Source organism: Lissotriton vulgaris, chromosome 3_2, assembly GCF_964263255.1.
Source record: "Lissotriton vulgaris chromosome 3_2, aLisVul1.2, whole genome shotgun sequence".
NCBI classification, from domain to species: domain Eukaryota; kingdom Metazoa; phylum Chordata; class Amphibia; order Caudata; family Salamandridae; genus Lissotriton; species Lissotriton vulgaris.
Window position 1 is genome coordinate 290,776,891 of NC_141690.1, and position 19,460 is coordinate 290,796,350.

At 49.6% G+C, this 19,460-nt stretch overlaps 2 protein-coding genes across 2 annotated transcripts in view; one reads left to right on the forward strand and one right to left on the reverse strand.

The window, feature by feature from the left end:
• The window catches only part of LOC147725719 (uncharacterized), a 454,500-nt gene that overhangs the window by 101,494 nt on the left and 333,546 nt on the right, over window positions 1-19,460 (forward strand). The window lies entirely within an intron of this gene.
• The window catches only part of LOC147725720 (small ribosomal subunit protein mS26-like), a 59,026-nt gene continuing 51,745 nt past the window's right edge, over window positions 12,180-19,460 (reverse strand). Inside the window, exon 4 of the mRNA XM_086964408.1 lies at window positions 12,180-13,079. Coding sequence (XP_086820534.1) covers window positions 12,948-13,079 — 132 coding nt within the window. The 3' untranslated portion in view covers window positions 12,180-12,947. The remainder of the gene's footprint in view (window positions 13,080-19,460) is intronic.

The following is a 19,460-nucleotide window of genomic DNA, read 5'->3' on the forward strand; positions in this document are numbered from 1 at the left end:
CACTTTACACTGCGCCACAGGGCTAAAGTGAGCAAAGACCAGAAATCACTATAATGAGGTAACCTTACAAGGCAAAAGGTTCAGGGGTGAAACTGCCAAAAGGGCCAAGTCCAACAAACCCTTTCTGCAGACTAGCACAGGTCGTGAGCGCCCTGCGAGTTGGAATATTTGTTGGGACATACATATTCGTGATTCTGTAAGCACAAGCCAAGCATCTGGACTTACTGCATGCCTTATATTAATAGTGCATGGCTCCTGGCAGATTATGTGCATCTTTGAAAGTTTTCATGTTAATTGCAGCGTTCGTCATGAACAGCAATTAACATGACAACTCTCAAAAACACACAGATGTTTTAAGGCATGGACAAATTGGACTCTATCCCAGGGCCCAAGCCTTTCAGCTCGTTTCTGCAGAGAGGCTTGCCCTGATGACTGTGAGAAGTTGGCCAGGTAAATGCTGTCCACTATTTAAAGTGGGCACCCAGTACCAGTCCAAACAACCCTTATTGATGATTAGGGTAAAGACAACCTTCATAGAAAGCTATTCTAGTGGTAGCTGTGGAGAGCAGCCTTCAGGCTAAGTCTCGAAGGAATGTAAAGCAGCTTGTTTTACCACCTGAGTGATCAAATGAAAAGAGAACCACACAAGTGTTACATAAAAATATGTATTTATTAGTAAACACTCTCTACTAACCTCTTTATGAGATTAGAGCACAAGGCACACAATACTTTAGCAATAGGACAGTAAATAGCACAATACACAGCGGGCTCCAGAGGGAGACCGAACCATATTCTAAAAAAATGGTATAAAAATGACTTCACTAGACACAGTGCCTAGAGCACATAGAATCGCTAGGACCCAAAGGAACCACCCAAAGGAGTGACACAGGGAGCCCACGGAGGACGGGTGTAGTGTGAGAACACAGACGCGAGCTCTGTACAACTCTATGGGAAAGTTGAGGTTGGAAAATTACAGTTTAAGGACACTTCAGAGAAGACTTCAAGCAACCCCTTAGGAACATAGAAGGTTATAAGGCCAGCACCCTTGTGAGAACCGAGGTTCCAGTGTCAAGTGGTGTTGGAAACCCTCGTTTTCAATGGCGTGATGCGAAGAAGTGCTGCTGCCGGGAAGATGAAAAGTGTCTGGTGGAATCCATGCCTGGATCCGAGGTGAGAAGAACCTGTAAACAGAGGGGACAGTGTCTGGGTCACTTCAGGGTGACCAGGAGCTCTGGAGACGAATGCCCACAATACTGGGTGCTTCAGGTGCGAAGAAGGGATGCTTGACTCTGCAGCCACAGGGACCAGGAGACGTAGACGACGACTAAAGTCCGGAGGTGAGCTGTCCTAGAAGGATGTCGAGTGCTGGGGGTGGGGGGGTCAGTGTCCGGATTGAACACCAACAAGCCTTGGCAACTGTAACAGAAGGGGGCGATAGAGTGGTGAAGGAAAATAGGAGGCAGAGGAAACAAGTTACGGTGTGGACCAGCAAGGTCGAGGAAATTCTTCAAGCTATGGGAAGTCAGGTCACGTTTGGAGAAACCAGGCAAGCCCACGAGAAATTAACGTTACCTTCACAGGGACCCACAGGCCAATGGACCAGGGATCGCGAAGGGACCTCGAGCTAAATCCCGAAATGCCAGCTCACGGAACACTCGTGGAGTGTAGGCTGGAAATCTTCAGTGGAAATACTGCTCGGGGTCAGGACTACACGTAGCCCAAAGCACAGAATCAGGGGTCGCCAAAAAGCATATGCTGCTGCAAAAGTACACAGGAGTTGGGGTTGCACGGTCACCACAAGGGATACTGGTCTCAGGATTGCTGAGAGAGCAGATCGACCTCAGAGACGCTCGGGAACCCAACTCCTATGTTGCAGAAATCTTTAGCGTCCGCAGGAGTTCGGGAGATGCAAACCGGTCAGATGCGTTTAGGTGCCTGCTGCTGCAGGGGAGTAACTCCTTTACTCCACGGGAGATTCTTCAGTCATCCAGCGTAGTGTAGATCATCAAAGTACTTGGTTTCTGCTTGCAGAGTTTAATCCAGGTAAAATCTAAAGTCCTGTAGTCAGGGTTCCTACTTTATACCCAAGGAAGGGGTTGAACAAACTCTGGGGACCCACCTATGGGAGAGTCAGGACTGAGGGGTGGCTACACCTATCTCCTTTGTCCAATTTCGCGCCAGTTGTGTGTTACATGTAACAGGGTTGTACCCATAAAGTCAAAGGGACCTGGGTGATTTACCCCAGCCTTTTTTCCTGGAAATAAGATTGTTCACAGAGCGAATTTGGACGCATCTGACGCCACCCCACTTGTGACTTTGGCAAGGAGGTTAGCCCATCGGCCCCATCCTCCCTTCCCCCACTTGTCCTGATGAAGACCCGCGCTGTAAGGGCAATCAACCCTACAATTCTTTAGGGTCGAAACGTAGACTACTGTTGCCTACCCTATCAGCTCCTATCATCAGCAGGATATGCACAGCCATTTAGGAGTTTGATTGTACATAATGCATTGAGATAAGCATGTTTTGTGTGGCCCCGATTTATGGGGACCATCCCAAGAGTATATACATGAACTTTGACTTATGTTGTTTATGTCACATACCATTGAATACTGAGTCTCAACTGTCTCACTCAACCCCCACACAGCACTCCCCTCCCCCCCTTTTCTCCTATGTGGGCACAAAATTATTTGATAAAATAAAAAAGTCCTTTTGGATATATACCGTTTTAACCATAAAAAGGTTGATATGAGTGCGTTGTGAATAAAAACATCGCATTTGTGATTTGTTCTTCCTTTCTTTTCTTTTCCATTTATAATTGAGTACTTTTATTGTATACTATATTCGAATTACTCAGGTCTGGGACCCCTCTGTCCAAAACCAATTTTGCACCAGAGCAGGAGCAAATGGCTATGAACAGGGACACCAAATGTGCCCCCAGTGCTGACTTTCTTGCACCCTCAGAGTGCACCCACCCAGCCCCAATACACTAAAGCCTGACTGGGAGGTGACAGGAAACCTATTGTCAGGCCTTCCTCTGCTCGAGCTTGGCTCAGCAGCAGGAGGGCAGACTCGTGTCTGTGGCGTGCAGCCTCCATTTTGTGATGCCCAGGTCAAGAAAGCTGGTACCGAGTGTACCTATGTTTCACATAAGCCCCTCTAGAAGGGTGGAATCATACCTCCCACACCAGTTACTGGTGGGGAGGTATGATTCCAAGGTGTTTCACACCAAACACAACATGTTTCTAAGCAGCCGTTTTAAAGTTAGCATTTACCGCGAGGTTATAATGCACTTGAATATTTATGGTTGGCTGCATCACAGACAACCACGGAAAATAGGTTCTGAAGGCTGCAGAGGGGCTCTGCTCATGCAGGAGTACCCTCTCACATAAAAACCAGCACCCTGACAGGATTGATAAGGCCTGCCATATAGGTAACTGATAGGTCTATATGTGCAGTGATTTAGAACAGATATTAGGTAACCTATATCTAAGTAGGGGGTGCATGCACCACCTTTCACAGGCTGTAGTAGCAGACCTGTTCTGTCATTTTGAATGGCCTTTAAGGGGTGCTACAATACATGCTTCATCCCTTGGGAGGCCTCTGGATTACCTATGACCTGAGTACATGCTGTACCATATACTAGGGACTGATGAGGGTACCCCAGTATCCAATCTGGAGTGTATCTAAAGCACATGCAATCAATTTAGAGGAGAAAGCAGATAGACTGACTGGGATCCTGCTATTCAGGACCCCAGTCAGTCTAAGTCAGAAACAGTGTTACATCAGCAAAAAGTGGGGGTAACTATAAGAAGCAGATCTTACTCTTCTACAATGACCTTGAATAAGATTCTTAAACAGATGGTTTTAAACAGTTTTCATTTAATTTATTTTTAATGTGGGTGATGTGTGAGAATCTGTTACAGATATTTTGCAGGCAAATGTGTTTTCGTTTCAAGCAACATTCATAAAAAAAAATTCTTTTAGATCCAAACAGGATCTCCGATATGAGAGCTGGGAGGATGTCACAGTGATTATTGGCAGTAGCATTAGTGAGCTTCTACTATTTAACAATATTGACAAAAATACATCACTATCCCGGAATATTAACTACAAACACGTTTCGAATTTTAACATGCGTGTCTGTGCACGGTTTGTGATCCGGCCAAAGAGGACACGAGAGAGCTGAAACTGGATCATAAATTGAAAGCTGAACCGCACAGGGGCCTCCAAAATACTTTTGGCCTAGAGCGCTCAAAATCATTTAGATGTCCCTGAGCCGCTGCTGTGTGATTAGTTGGGAGAGCAGAGGTTCACCGCCTCTGTGGAAGGAGGTAGGTCGCACCGGTTTCCTAATATATATTAGTGTAGCTTTGGCGTGGTTGCAGATACTTTGCACGGCACCTGTTCATTTCCAAAATGACGCAACCAATGTATGCCAGTCACCAACACGAAGGGCCGGACTGGCTTTAGCAGGCATCGGGCGGTTGCCCAGGAGGCTTGAAGGGTGGGGGGCAGTTTTGGTGCAGTGGGAGCCGTTTTTTAGGTCTCGCCTGAGCCAGCGCATGCGCAGCTCTGGCAAGACTTTTAGTAGGGGGGTTCAAAAAATGCTACCAGTGTGGCCTACAGCTTGCGGTTACACGCAGGGGCGCACGCTTATGAGCAGAGGCGCCATATGGCTTTCTTCATCATGCTCATTAAGCGCATCGCTCAGCCTGCTTAAATCGCTATCACGATCACTTTCACTTTCGCGGCTGTGTCACTTTCACGGCAGCGCGGCCAATGCTCGTTTACTCTTGCCTGCTTCTGCGTGCAGCTGGGTCCCTGGCTGCGCTCTTGCCGCCACAGCCTGAGCTTTTATTCAGTTCATTGCTTTTCCCACAAGCCTTAGAAGGGAACACTGACGTGTCATTTCAAGGAAAGTTTTGAAGACGTGTTTTCTTTCTTCTTGAATGATTTCAGGCAACCTCTGTTTCATAACGCGTGACATTGCACAACTTCGCATACTGACTCCTAGAATGTCTCCTTCTTGTGGGGCCGGGCACACGCCTTGAAGCGCACCAGCTCCTTTCATGCAGCCAGCGGGCCGTGGAGGGCTGATCATTTATTTAGGAGTTTACATTGTACAGATTATTAATTGTATGACACCTTGTCTCTGCTGAATATTTCATTTCATGAAAGCTGGCTCTCTTCCCCTCACAGTCTGTACTCACCACCCAGCTGTCAGAATTTCATTTCTTCTACACCAAACTTCCTCAGATCTCCCCCAGCACTGTCAGCTTCGCCCTCCCTCGCAAGTGGAACTTTCTTCACTCCTTCATGGCTTTATCCCTGGTGTTTCCTCTTCACTGTCTCTCTCAGTCCTGACTTCGTCAGAAGCGGTCGCTCCCTACAGCCCCTGGTCTCCTGTGCTTACTGCTGTGCCTCTCTACTGCCTGGCTTACGCTGTGCTGCCTGGGTATCGTAGCGCTGCTCTGCTGCCCTGCAATTGATAGCGCCTGACTGTGCCTGCTCGCATTGTATGTGCAAAGTGCCTTTATTGCCTGGAAAACGTAGCACTCGCATTACCTGATTGCATTAATCACTTGTGGCCCATTTCTTTAGTGCCTCTCTGCCCACAGCGTAATTTATTTATTTAATTCCCCCAACCGGTTTCCGGTTTAGTTTCTGCCGCCATTCTTGTTGTTGTTGTGCCCGGAGCCCGCCCTCTCCAACACGCACCCGCCTCCCAGCTGCTCCTTCCTCGCCCCTCCCCTTCCACTATCCATATATGACAGATGCCTTTGCGCGCAGCGTTGACGCGCAGCAGATGCGCCCCATGCGCGCCAAAGGTAAGCCCGTCTACGCCAGTACGCGCCTAGCGCCAGACCCCCTGGCCCCCGCAAACCGCACTCCTCCCGCATAACGTATGACTCCGCCACCCTCTTAGCCCTTAATCCCGGACGCACACCCCAATGCTGCGTAGCTGCCCCAGGACACACCCATGGACCCTTCGCCTGCCACTCCTGCAAGTTCGATTCAGAAAAGGTGGTGGTGATGGACAGAGTATCTGAATTAAACAGAACACTCATACCCAGTCAAGAGATCAGGGCTTGATCCATCACCGTTTTTTAGCTCACTGCACCATCCCAGCTCTGAACCTGGCTACATGCAAATTAGTCTGTCCCTGGCCCAGTGCATCATGGGAACAGGGCAGACCAAACTACCAAGCCAATTCTTATACTAGGAAGGAAACAAGCTTCCGGGGACCGGTTTCTGGCATTACAGCCGTCTTCGGCCCGGCTTGCTTGAATCCTGATGGTGCAATGAACAAGGGACTCACATCTGAGTATACCCTTCCACGCTTATGGTGGACAAAACGATTCAGAAAAGGTGGTTGTGATGGACAGAGTATCTGAATTAAACAGAACACTCATACCCAGTCAAGAGATCAGGGCTTGATCCATCACCGTTTTTTAGCTCACTGCACCATCCCAGCTCAGAACCTGGCTATATGCAAATTAGTCTGTCCCTGGCCCAGTGCATCATGGGAACAGGGCAGACCAAACTACCAAGCCAATTCTTATACTGGGAAGGAAACAAGCTTCCAGGGACCGGTTTCTGGCATTACAGCCGTCTTCGGCCCGGCTTGCTTGAATCCTGATGGTGCAATGAGCAAGGGACTCACATCTGAGTATACCCTTCCACGCTTATGGTGGACAAAACGATTCAGAAAAGGTGGTGGTGATGGACAGAGTATCCTGCAAGTTCGCCTGCATCAAGACCCACACCAAATCCATGACCTCCAAACACAGCTCCGACTCTAACCACCTAAAGTGCATCCTGCTGAACACCCGCTCGGTTCACAGACACGCCACTGAACTCTGGGACCTATCCACACTGCGTCACCGGACATCGCCTTCCTTACAGAAACCTGGATGAACGCATCATCAGCACCCGACATCGCCATAGCCATCTCAGACGCTTACAAGATCATCCGAAAAGACCGCACCAACCAAACAGGAGGAGGCATCGCCATCGTCTATAAGAACACCATCAGAATCACGACCAGCACCGACGATAACCTTGCAACCGCCGAACACCTCCACTTCCAGATCCACACCGACCCCAGGACCACACTCAGAGGCACCCTCATCTACAGACCACCAGGAACCCGTAAACAATTCTGCGAAGACATCACTGATTTCATCAGCCCACATGCCCTCCCCTCCGAGAACTACATTCTACTGGGTGACCTCAACTTCCACCTGGATAAGAAAAACGACTGCAACACCACCACCCTTCTGGACAACCTAGCCAATCTCGGACTCAAACAACTCGTTGACACCCCCACCCATGTAGCCGGACATACGCTCAACTCTATCTTCACCTCCTGCAAACACATCTCCTTCGATCACACCACAGCTCTCCATTGGACAGACCACAGCTGTGTTCACTTCAGCTTCAAAACTACCACGATCCACAACCCCCCACAACCTATTCCTCGAAGAAACTGGAACAAAATCACCACCGACCAACTCATCACATCGCTCAACCAAAACCCTCCCACCCTCTCATCGGACCCAAACGAAGATGCCACCAAACTCAAACAATGGATCACTCACAGCATAGACGAATTAGCACCCTTGAAAAACCACCAAACCAAACAGGGTAGCAAAAAGGCCCCCTGGTTCAACGATGACCTTAAGAAATCCAAGAAACTATGCCGTACTCTCGAGAAAACATGGAGAAAAAACCCAACCACTGACAACCTGACCACCCTCAAGACAGCCACCCGCAAACACCACCAATTGATCCGATCCACCAAGAAATCAGCATTTAAGGATCGACTCGACAACAACACCCATAACAGCAAGGAACTTTTCAACATCGTCAAAGAATTTACCAACCCCACCGCAGCCTCAAACGACATTACTCCCTCCCAAGACCTCTGCGATTCGTTATCCTCCTCCTTCTACAACAAAATCGCCGACATACATAACAGCTTTAAGAACATTTCCAAAGAACAGTCCACTCCGCCCACCTCCTAACCTAAACTGCTCTCTAGCAACCTTAGTGCCTGGAACCCAATCACCACTGAAGACACCATCCGCCTAATGAACTCCATTCATTCAGGTTCACCAACCGACCCCTGTCCCCACCACATCTTCAACAAAGCAGACGCTATCATCGCACCCCATCTCCGCAATGTCATCAACTGTTCCTTCACCTCCGCTACTTTCCCGGAAATCTGGAAACACGCCGAACTCAGCGCCCTTCTGAAGACACCCACAGCAGACCCCTCTGAACTTAAGAACTACCGCCCCATCTCACTCCTCCCATTCCCTGCCAAAGTCATTGAGAAAGCCGTCAATAGCCAGCTCGCCGCCTTCCTGGAATCCAACAAATCCCTCGACCCCTCACAGTCCGGCTTCCGAGCTGAACACAGCACCGAAACCGCCCTCATCGCAGCAACAGACGACATTCGCACTCTACTGGACAACGGAGAAACAGCCGCCCTCATCCTACTTGACCTCTCCGCCGCATTCGACACAGTCTGTCATAGCACCCTCATACAACGCCTCAGCAATGTCGGAATACAAGGAAAAGCCTTGGACTGGATCATCTCATTCCTCACCGGGAGAACCCAGAGAGTCCGACTCCCCCCATTCAAATCAGAGGCCACCGAAGTCATCTGCGGAGTACCACAAGGATCTTCACTCAGTCCCACCCTCTTCAACGTTTACATGAGCCCCCTCGCATCCATCGCTCGACAACACAACCTCAACATCATCTCCTACGCTGACGACACCCAGCTGATCCTCTCCCTCACCAAAGACCCAAACACCGCCAAAACCAATCTACACAAAGGAATGAAAGAAGTAGCCGAATGGATGAAATACAGCCACCTAAAACTTAACTCAGACAAAACGGAAGACCTCATCCTAGGGTCATCCCCCTCTGCCTGGGACGACTCATGGTGGCCATCGGCCCTGGGCACAGCACCCATACCCACAGACCAAGCAAGCAACCTGGGATTCATCCTTGACTCCTCCCTCTCGATGACCAGACAAGTCAACGCCGTCTCATCCTCTTGCTTCAACGTACTCCGTATGCTCAAAAAAATCTTTCGTTGGATCCCCACAAAAACAAGAAAGACTGTCACCCACGCACTGGTCACTAGCCGACTTGACTATGGTAACACCCTCTACTCCGGAACCACAGCCAAATTACAGAAAAAACTCCAACGCATCCAAAATGCATCAGCCAGACTCATATTGGACATCCCTCGCCAAGCTCACATCACCGGCCACCTGAAAGACCTCCACTGGCTTCCAGTCAACAAGAGAATAACGTTCCGTCTCCTCACTCACGCACACAAGGCCCTCTACAAACTAGGACCCGATTGCCTCAACACACGACTGTCCTTCTACACACCCACCCGCCAACTAAGATCCTCCAATCAAGCCCTCGCCGCAGTTCTGCGCATCCACAGATCCACCATGGGGGGGGAAGATCTTTCTCCTACCTGGCGGCCAAGACCTGGAATTCTCTCCCCACTCACCTCCGCCTCACACAGAACCACATTTCCTTCAGAAAGGAACTTAAAACCTGGCTATTCGATAAATAATGCACCCCATCCCACAAGCGCCTTGAGACCCTCTGGGTGAGTAGTGCGCTATACAAATTCCTGAACTTGAACTTCTGCACCGATGGCTCAGCTGGTTCTCTATCCGTCATGCCCCCTCCCCTCTCTTATCCGTCCTTTTCCACTCGCCTCCCCTCTCTCCTGCTCATCCATCTATCTATCTATCTATCTATCTATCTATCTATCTATCTATCTATCCTCTTCTTCTCCTCGAGCTGGCTCTCATCTTTCCCACCTCTTGCTTTCTTTTGTCTGATCTTCTTTCTTGTCCTTTTCTTCCCTCGTTCTCTCTTCCACTCCCTCTCACATCCCTTCCCTATTTACATCACATCCTTTGCTTTAGCTCTCTCCCTCTCAACAGCTCCAATGCCGCATCTCACGGTATCCCCCCATACTGCACCTCAATGGTGCACCTCAATGTGTGCTCTGTCTTTTCCCCTCTCATTTTCTCACAATGTCTATTTTCCTTCACCACTCTATCGCCCCCTTCTGTTCGGCTCTTCTTCCATCTCTCCCCCCAAACCTCCTCTCGTCTCATACTCTCCCTCTTTCTCTCATTCCTTGTCTCCCACCTATTTTTCTCGTCTTGCTCCTCTACATTGTATTGCCACTTTTTCCTCATGTAACGTATCGTTTGCTTTTGTAACATGCCCACTTGTAATTTTCTCCTCATGTAACATTACTGTTCCTATTGTGAAGCGTTCTGACACCTTTGGGTAAAGTCCGCGCTATATCAAAACGCATAAATGAATAAATAAATTGAACAACCTGGAGAGTAAACATTAGCTGACATGTCTGTATTGTTTTATATTTTTTATTCTGTGTCACAGTAGGCAAATGTTTCATGTAGTTAGTTAGGCAACTGATTGCAGTCAGTCGGTTTTTCATTTCCTTGGTTTTGGTTTTCTGGTTTGTTAAAAAAAAAAGTGATGGCGGTGCGCGCGCGGACTGGCGCTTGGCTGTTGGTGCGCGCGCGGACTGGCGCTTGGCTGTTGGTGCGCGCGCGGACTGGCGCTTGGCTGTTGGTGCGCGCGCGGACTGGCGCTTGGCTGTTGGTGCGCGCGCGGACTGGCGCTTGGCTGTTGGTGCGCGCGCGGACTGGCGCTTGGCTGTTGGTGCGCGCGCGGACTGGCGCTTGGCTGTTGGTGTGCCCCCTTGAACAGACGCTTGGCTGGCAGTGTGCCTGGACTGACGCTTGGCTGGCGGTGTGTGTGTGGACTGGCAGTGTGTTGGTGACTCATAGCCAGTATGTGTATTGACTTGCTTGAGGTGTGGTTGTCAGTTGTCTGATGTTTGGGTGCTTTCCCCACTTGTCCCGATAAAATTTCTACCCCACTTGTGTGCCTGAGCCTAGTGCCCACAACAGGAATGATCATACCAGTGTCATGAGGACTACTATTAACCTGTAGTTTATGCCCCAGAAAGGCATGAAAAAATAAGTATTGTTATTCAATGTTACATCTTTCGTTACATGCAGATTTCAGGACATTTCCCCAAAGAAATGCAAGGAAAATTAGTTTTTAGGCATAGTTTAAGCTTTGCACAGGATTCTAGGTAAAACAAACCTGGTGAGAGCCATACAAGTCACCCCACCCAGGACTCCCCTGGGTGTCTATTATTCAAATGTGCTGGTTTGGTGGGTTTCCCTATGTGCCGGTTGAGCTGGGGCCTAAAATCTACAGCTACCCACATTGCAAAATCACGTGTAAAGCACTTTTAGAAGTTGTTCAGCACCGTAAAAATTTGATATGATTAAAACATAGGAGAAAAGAAAAGTCAAACAAAAAAAGCAAAGCAAAAAAGGACAACATTTAAAAATACCTATAGATTATAAAACGAAAGATACTAAATTGGATTAGGAACAACCATGCTACAGACGAAGAGGGAAAACACAGGGTCAATTAGAAAAAAGTATCGCCTGTGGTGAGTAAATGGATATCTAATTCACACCATCACGCTCCTCCCACCACATACAAAACGTTGCACACCATCAGCCTTACACACCTCAACAATTGCATTAACTTACACATAGCTTTCAGACACCTCCACTGAGCCACTCTTACTCGCACACACCCCCCGAATACGCAAAACCATACTTGGCATCTAGCCTTTCTACTTCGCTCCCTAACCCTGAACCGATCTACCCTTGCACGTCAGAACCACCTTCCTCAAACCCTGGAATGACCTACCATGGCATGTCGGAGCCGCCTTCTCTCAAACCCTGGAACCACCTACCCCTGGACATCAGAGACACCTTCTCATTTCTTGAATTTCGTAAGAAACCAATAACATTGCTCTTCACCTAGCCTTGGGCCACGCCGCTCCCGATTTTTAACACCAGGACACACTCCCAGGTGAATCGTACACTTTACAACTACCCATAACATAACAAGCCGATTATCAGCTGTACACACAACACAAGGGCACAGTTCAGGTTCATTCTCCATCCAGAAACGCAAGTAAGGCTACCTCAAACGCAAACTTTATTTTTCTAACTGATACTGTTCTGGGTGGGGTTGCAAAGAAAATTCAAGAACTTTCACAAACAGAAATATAAGTGTGCATCATCTTTAATATTGTAAAAAAAACTGAGAACTACTGACAGATAACAGTCAGTGGAATTATCCTCTGAGAGACTTACACAGACAATGCTCTAAGTGAACATGGGAGATTCTCCGAGGGACATGCCAGCACACCAGTCCTCAGACACTACTTTATCATTATTAAAGAAACAAAGATTGTGTGACCCTTTAGCCACAACTCCAGACACCTTAAAATGCTTAATGTAGCTGCAGTCCTGGCCACAGGGCTCCAGCTGCTAAACATTCAATTCCATACAAGGTTAAAGGCTCTTCTCACAGGCTAAGGAAAATATTCAAGTCAGAAAGTGCTGAAATAAAAACAAGATTTCCAAGGCTGTAGCACATTCTCTGGCTCTAGATCCCAGGTCTTGCGTACAGTTTTTCGTCCCGCTATGAGGGCAGCATGCCGAGGTCTATTCTGGTCTTCACTGGGTGAGATGCAGAGGTCTTTTGGCTTCAGTTCCTGAGTGTAGCATAACACCTCTTACCTGGACCACAACTAGTCGGTACCCGTGAAAGTCAAGATGACAACTGGGATTGGCTCCTATGAGCGACACAATGGCAATTCATTAAGATACTAGATGGCCCACATCTGGCTGAGGAAACCTTTTGCTACACAGGTGACCACGGGTGGCAGATATCCCCTGGCTCCTGTGGGAGGATGCTGCTACACAGGTGACCAACAGGTGGCAAAGATTACTTGACTCCTGTTGGGTGAGCAGTGCCCAGTGAACACATCTCTAGGGCACCACAGTGCGCTTTGCCACTCTGCCCTCTTTATCTATGGCAAAGTTATAGGTCTTGGGATTGTCCAAAGCTTCTTCAATCTTCTGGTCCAGGTTTTCTGGTGTGATAAAATGCTTTACTTCTTCCTGCCGGACAGAAAGAGGGGAAATAAGAAGGGACTTGGTTAGCACTTGTTTTTATGGGAAAAGGGGCAGTCTTGCAAACAACCCAATGGTGTCTTCAAATGTGCTATTTATTCAGTGCTCAGTTGGCGAGAGCAGATATAATCAAGGGGTCGTACAAGTATAGTTTAATATCAACACAATACACAGCTTTACTAATTAGCAAAGATCAGAGTGGCCCCGCAAGCAGCTATCAGTGCTTTCTCTACAGGTTGCAAATCACTCAATCCAGGCCTACAAAGCCCCCTGCTATTCAAGAAAGAAATCCCACTGATCTGCTGAAATACCACAGCACCCCCGACAGAACCAGAACTGGACAAGAAACATGAAAAACAAAGCAAGCATGGGCACAAAGAAAGAGGGTATCAGAACAGTAGACAGGAGGACACAGCAGGGAGAACAGACAAACAAGGGGAAAAGAAACTCAATAGGGAGAACATGAACTGGTAGAGAAAGCAGCAGAACAGAGCAAGGGTTTAGCTGAGAGCACAAACAGAGAAAGTGTGGGTTTAGTGGGGCAACCAGAACAGAGCACAGGGTGTTTAGAAAGCAGCCCAAGGACAAAGGAACGACTTGAGGAGCAAGGACGTGAGAAGGAGGAGAGATGATCCAACTGGAAGGGCAGGTGAAAGAGGGACAGGCGGGATGGGAAGCCATGGACCGTGGACAAGACAGAACGGAAGATGAGCAAAGAACGGGAATAACATTCAGAAGACTGGAGAACAACAAAACAGTTGAAACAAGCATTAGCAAAGCCTGCAGGTTTCACCTTCCAGATCCACATCGACCCCAAGACCACACTCAGAGGCACCCTCCTCTACAGGCCACCAGGACCCCGTGCACAATTCAGTGAGGACATCACAGAATTTATCACCCCACACGCTCTCCCCTCCGAGGACTACATTCTTTTGGGAGACCTCAACTTTCACCTTAAAAAGAACAACGACCGCAACACCACCACCCTTCTGGACAATCTCGCCAACCTCGGACTTAAACAACTTGTCACTACCCCCACCCACATCGCAGGGCACACACTCGACCCCATCTTCACCTCCAGCAAACATGTCTCCTTCAACCACACCACGGCTCTCCTTTGGACGGACCACAGCTGCGTACACTTTATCTACAATAAGACCACAACTCACAACCATCCTCAACCTACTCTGCGAAGAAACTGGAACAAAATCACCATCGACCAGATCTCCTCATCGCTTCTTCAAAACCCCCCTGCCCACTCTTCGAACCCCAACCAAGCAGCCATTAACCTCACTCAATGGCTATCCAACAGCGCCGACATCCTAGCACCGTTGAAAAAACATCAAATCAAACTAGGCAGCAAAAAGGCCTCCTGGTTCAACGATGATCTTAAGAAGTCTAAGAAACTCTGTCGCTCCCTTGAGAAGGCCTGGAAAAAAGACCCTAACACCAGCACCAAGGACGCCTTCAAAAACACCACCAACTTATCCGGACTGCCAAGAAAACCGCTTTCAAGGGCCGACTAGACAACAACGCCCATAACAGCAAAGAATTATTCAACATCGTCAAGGAATTCACCAACCCCTCAGCCAACTCCAACGACATCACCCCCTCTCAAGCCCTCTGCGACTCCCTAGCCTCATTCTTCTACAACAAGATTGCTGACATCCACAACAGCTTCGACGACCGGCCCGAAAACCAACCCACCCAACCCTCTGCAGGACCCCCACCCCCCTTGAACATCCTCAAGGACTGGAACCCAATCTCCACTGAGGACACCATCCGCCTAATGAACTCCATCCACTCAGGATCCCCCACAGACCCATGCCCTCACCACATCTTTAACAAAGCTGACTCCATTATAGCACCGCACCTCCGAGACGTCATCAACTGCTCCCTCAACTCCGCTACCTTCCCGGAAAGTTGGAAACATGCCGAACTCAGCGCCCTTCTGAAGAAACCCACAGCTGACCCCACCGAACTCAAAAACTACCGCCCCATCTCGCTCCTTCCATTCCCGGCCAAAGTCATCGAGAAAGCTGTCAACAACCAGCTCGCCGCCTTCCTCGAAACCAACAAATCCCTCGACTCCTCACAGTCCGGCTTCCGAGCCAAACACAGCACTGAGACCGCACTCATCGCAGCAACTGACGACATTCGAACTCTGCTAGACAACGGAGACACGGTCGCCCTCATCCTCCTCGACCTCTCCGCAGCCTTTGACACAGTCTGTCATAGCACCTTAATACAACGCCTCAGAAACATCGGAATCAAGGGAAAAGCACTGAAGTGGATCACCTCATTCCTCACCGGAAGAACCCAGAGAGTCCGCCTTCCACCATTCAAATCAGAAGCTACAGAAGTCATCTGCGGCGTGCCACAAGGATCTTCACTCAGCCCCACCCTCTTCAACGTATACATGAGCCCCCTCGCAGCCATCGCACGCCAACACAACCTCAACATCATCTCCTACGCTGATGACACTCAACTGATCCTCTCACTCACCAAAGACCCTAACACCGCCAAAACCAACCTACATGAAGGAATGAAAGAAGTAGCCGAGTGGATGAAGTACAGCCGTCTAAAACTGAACTCCGACAAAACTGAAGTCCTCATCCTTGGTACCTCCCCCTCCGCCTGGGACGACTCTTGGTGGCCAGAGGCCCTTGGAAAAGCACCCATCCCGACGGACCACGCACAGAACTTGGGTGTCAACCTGGACTCCTCACTCTCTATGAACAGACAAGTCAACGCCGTCTCATCTTCTTGCTTCAATATTCTTCGCATGCTCAAAAAAACATTTCGCTGGATCCCCACCGAAACCAGAAAAACGGTCACCCACGCACTGGTCACGAGTCGCCTGGACTACGGAAACACCCTATACGCCGGTACCACCGCAAAACTCCAAAAAAAACTCCAACGCATCCAGAACGCCTCAGCCAGACTCATACTAGACATCCCGCGTAAAGACCACATCTCTGGACACCTGAAAAACCTCCACTGGCTCCCCGTTACCAAGAGGATTACTTTCCGCCTACTAACCCACGCACACAAAGCACTCTACGAACTTGGACCCGAATGCCTCAACTCACGACTTTCCTTCTACACCCCCTCCCGCCTCCTACGATCCTCCAGCCAAGCCCTTGCAACTGTACCTCGCATCAACAAAACCACCATGGGAGGCAGAGCCTTCTCCTACCTGGCAGCTAAAACCTGGAACTCACTTCCCACTCACCTTCGCCTCACTCAGAACAACCTTACATTCAGAAAGCAACTTAAAACCTGGATATTCGACAAGTAATTCCCCACCCTTCCTCAAGCGCCTTGAGACCCTCTGGGTATGTAGCGCGCTATATAAATCACTTGACTTGACTTGACCGTTTCTATGCAGCATGGATAACATTTTTTTTTTTTAAAAAGCCATTGACGCAGCCACCTGTTTAATAGGAACGCGGTGGAGCATGGAGAAAGCAAAATGCGGGAGGGTGGGTGAGAGAGTAACGAAGAAACACAGAGGGTGGGGGGGCGTTGAAAGCAACAAGGACGAGATGCAAAAGCAACCTTGGAGGGATGCAGGGGATGTAAAAGCAACTAGAGGAGAACAGGAGCAAAAACAGAAGAGTATGAGTAAAGCAACATGGGGGGCTTGAATGGGGCACTGTATGCAGGCGAGTGCAAGTGAGAAGGAGCAGGGAGAAACAGTCAGGAAACAGAGAGCAACATGGAGTGCAGGGGGAGAGACATATGAGGAAAATGGCTTAAGCACATACATTCCTAAGGAACAATTCACAAAAAAGAAAAAGTAGCTGCAAAAAAATTGCAGATTGACAAACTGGAGCATAAATAAGTAGTAGGTCAATAAGAGTGACAGAGAAAGTCAACCAATAGTGATCAATGGGCGGGCTCCAAGTAGGCCTGGGCGGTAAATTCCGTTCGAGGAATTTGCAAGATTTGGGTATTTTTGCATTCCGCGGAATTGCCCAAAATTCCGCGATCCAATTTTTTTTGTTTGTTCGCACTTTCAAAATGCGTGTTCGCGAGATATTTCTCCCCGAGCACGCAAACAGCTTTCGCGAACAGGAAAAAAGCATTGTGAACGGGCGGAACAAGCAATTCCATGTGTTTGCGGAACTTTTACGTGCTCGCAGAGATTTTTTACCATTTAGCTTTGCGTAGCGCGACTACGCAAACTCCACCCAACCCAAGCTCCAAGCACCTCTTTGTTCTCAGTAAGTTGCAAAATGCTTTGAACGGACAGAGCATGCGCGGTCTAATAACACAACCTAAAAAGAAAAACTGCATCTCATCCAGTAAGCCAGAAACGTCATACGGTTAAAGAAGTTAATCAAACCTAATCTTCTACTAATCATGTATGATGAAATTAAATGGGTCAATTAATTAGAACATGCCCCACTATTTACATCTATCTTTCACTTCGAGAGCATTAAAACAAAATCCTAGTTTGATTTTAATTCTTGTGAAATATTGCGCGGCTTGACAAACATGATTACAATTAAACATTTGAGCAAAAGTTTAAACATATATGAATCTTATTTGCGTCACAAGCATCAAGGGAAAATGTGACTCAGATTTCAAATGAGTTTAATGCGCAATTTAAGACCCTTCAAAGCAAACCGTCTGTAACATATGTGTTAGACGGACCGGGAGGGTCGGCCGAGACTACGGGGAGAGGTCTCCAGGGAGAGCCGTCTCCAACGACTGTACAGACAAGTAACTTCCCCCCCACAGACGGACACCACACAAGGTTGAAGGTTAACGAGACTTTATATGCAATTCTTAGGTTACGATGATGTGATACAAGGAGGTCTGGACTCAGGGGTCCCCTCGGTTCTAGTCTCTGGCTTAGGAAAGGGGTAGCGGGACAGTCTTTGTTACCAATGAGTGGAAAATAGCTCTCAATCCTCGAGCTCGGCGTTCTAGATGATCGGGCCGCGGCGGAGCCAGCAGGTCCCGAGATGGACGAAGGAAAAACGACAGTCCGCGGCGGAGCCTGCAGGTCCCGGTGAAGATGACGGTTACAACGGTCCGCGGCCACGCCAGCAGGTCCCGACGACGATGAAGGATATGAAGGTTGCGAAGGCTGTGGCAGCGCCAACAGGCAGGACGATGGTGCACAAGACAGGGCTACGGCAGCGCCAGTAGTCCGTCAAGGATGAGTTCCTCTTTACGTCTCTCGACTCCAAGATACAACTGCCTTCCTGCTCTGGAGCTGCCCCAGTTATAGGGCTGGTGTGCTTTGATGTCCGGACTCTCGCACTTGGAGGTCGGGAGGTCCGGGATGAGTGAGTCCAGACACCCAGCAGGGGGGTGGAGCCGGCGCCCGGGGAGGCGATGGGCGAGCGGCACTTGGCGGGGGAGAGCCATCGACACCTCTTTCTCCCATTGACTTGCCAAGTAGCCCGCTCACCTCCTGGTGGATGGTGGTGCCGGGATGTCTGAGGCCTGGCCAGGCCCAGGGTTGGGGGTCGATCGGGGGCCAGGCGGCCTCGTGGTGGAGTGTCCAAGATGGCGCCCCAGGATGGGCGCGAGGGCCGGCAGTGGATCGGACCCACGAGGTTGACATGCTCGAGGGCAGGGGTCCCTGAGGGGACAGAGGACGTGCAATGGTAGTGTGTGGTACTTGCGGGCCCGGACTCGGGCCTGGTTGGGCCGGGGGAGAGCGGCCCTTCATGGGGCCTGTCCAACATGCGTCCCCCCCAGCTGAAGGCGGGGAGAGTCACCCATCCTCTTGGGGACTCTCCTCGTCGAGGCGGAAGAAGCGGGACAGGCCATCCGCGTTGGCGTGATCTGGCCCAGGCCGGTGTTCAACTGTGAAGTCCATACCCTGCAGGGAGATGGACCAGCGTAGTAACTTCGGGTTTTCCCCCCGCATCTGCATCAGCCACTGCAGGGGTCGGTGGTCAGTCTGCACCCGAAAGTGGGTGCCAAAAAGGTAGGGCCGGAGTTTCTTGAGGGCCCATACCACAGCGAAGGCCTCCCTCTCTATGGTGCTCCAGCGTTGTTCCCGTGGTAGGAGTCGCCGGCTGATAAAGGCCACCGGTTGATCAAGGCCTTCGGTGTTTACCTGGGACAGGACTGCCCCAATGCCATGGTCGGAGGCATCCGTCTGGACAACGAACTCCCGGCTGTAGTCGGGGGCCTGGAGCACAGGGGCAGAACACATGGCGGCTTTTAGTTGTTCAAATGCAGCTTGGCACTCTGGGGTCCAGTTGACGTTCTCGGGCTGGTTTTTTGACGTGAGTTCTGTGAGGGGCCCTACTATGGTACCGTAGTCCTTCACGAACCTTCGATAATATCCTGTGAGGCCCAGGAAGGCTCGTACCTCGGTCTGAGTGATGGGGGGCTGCC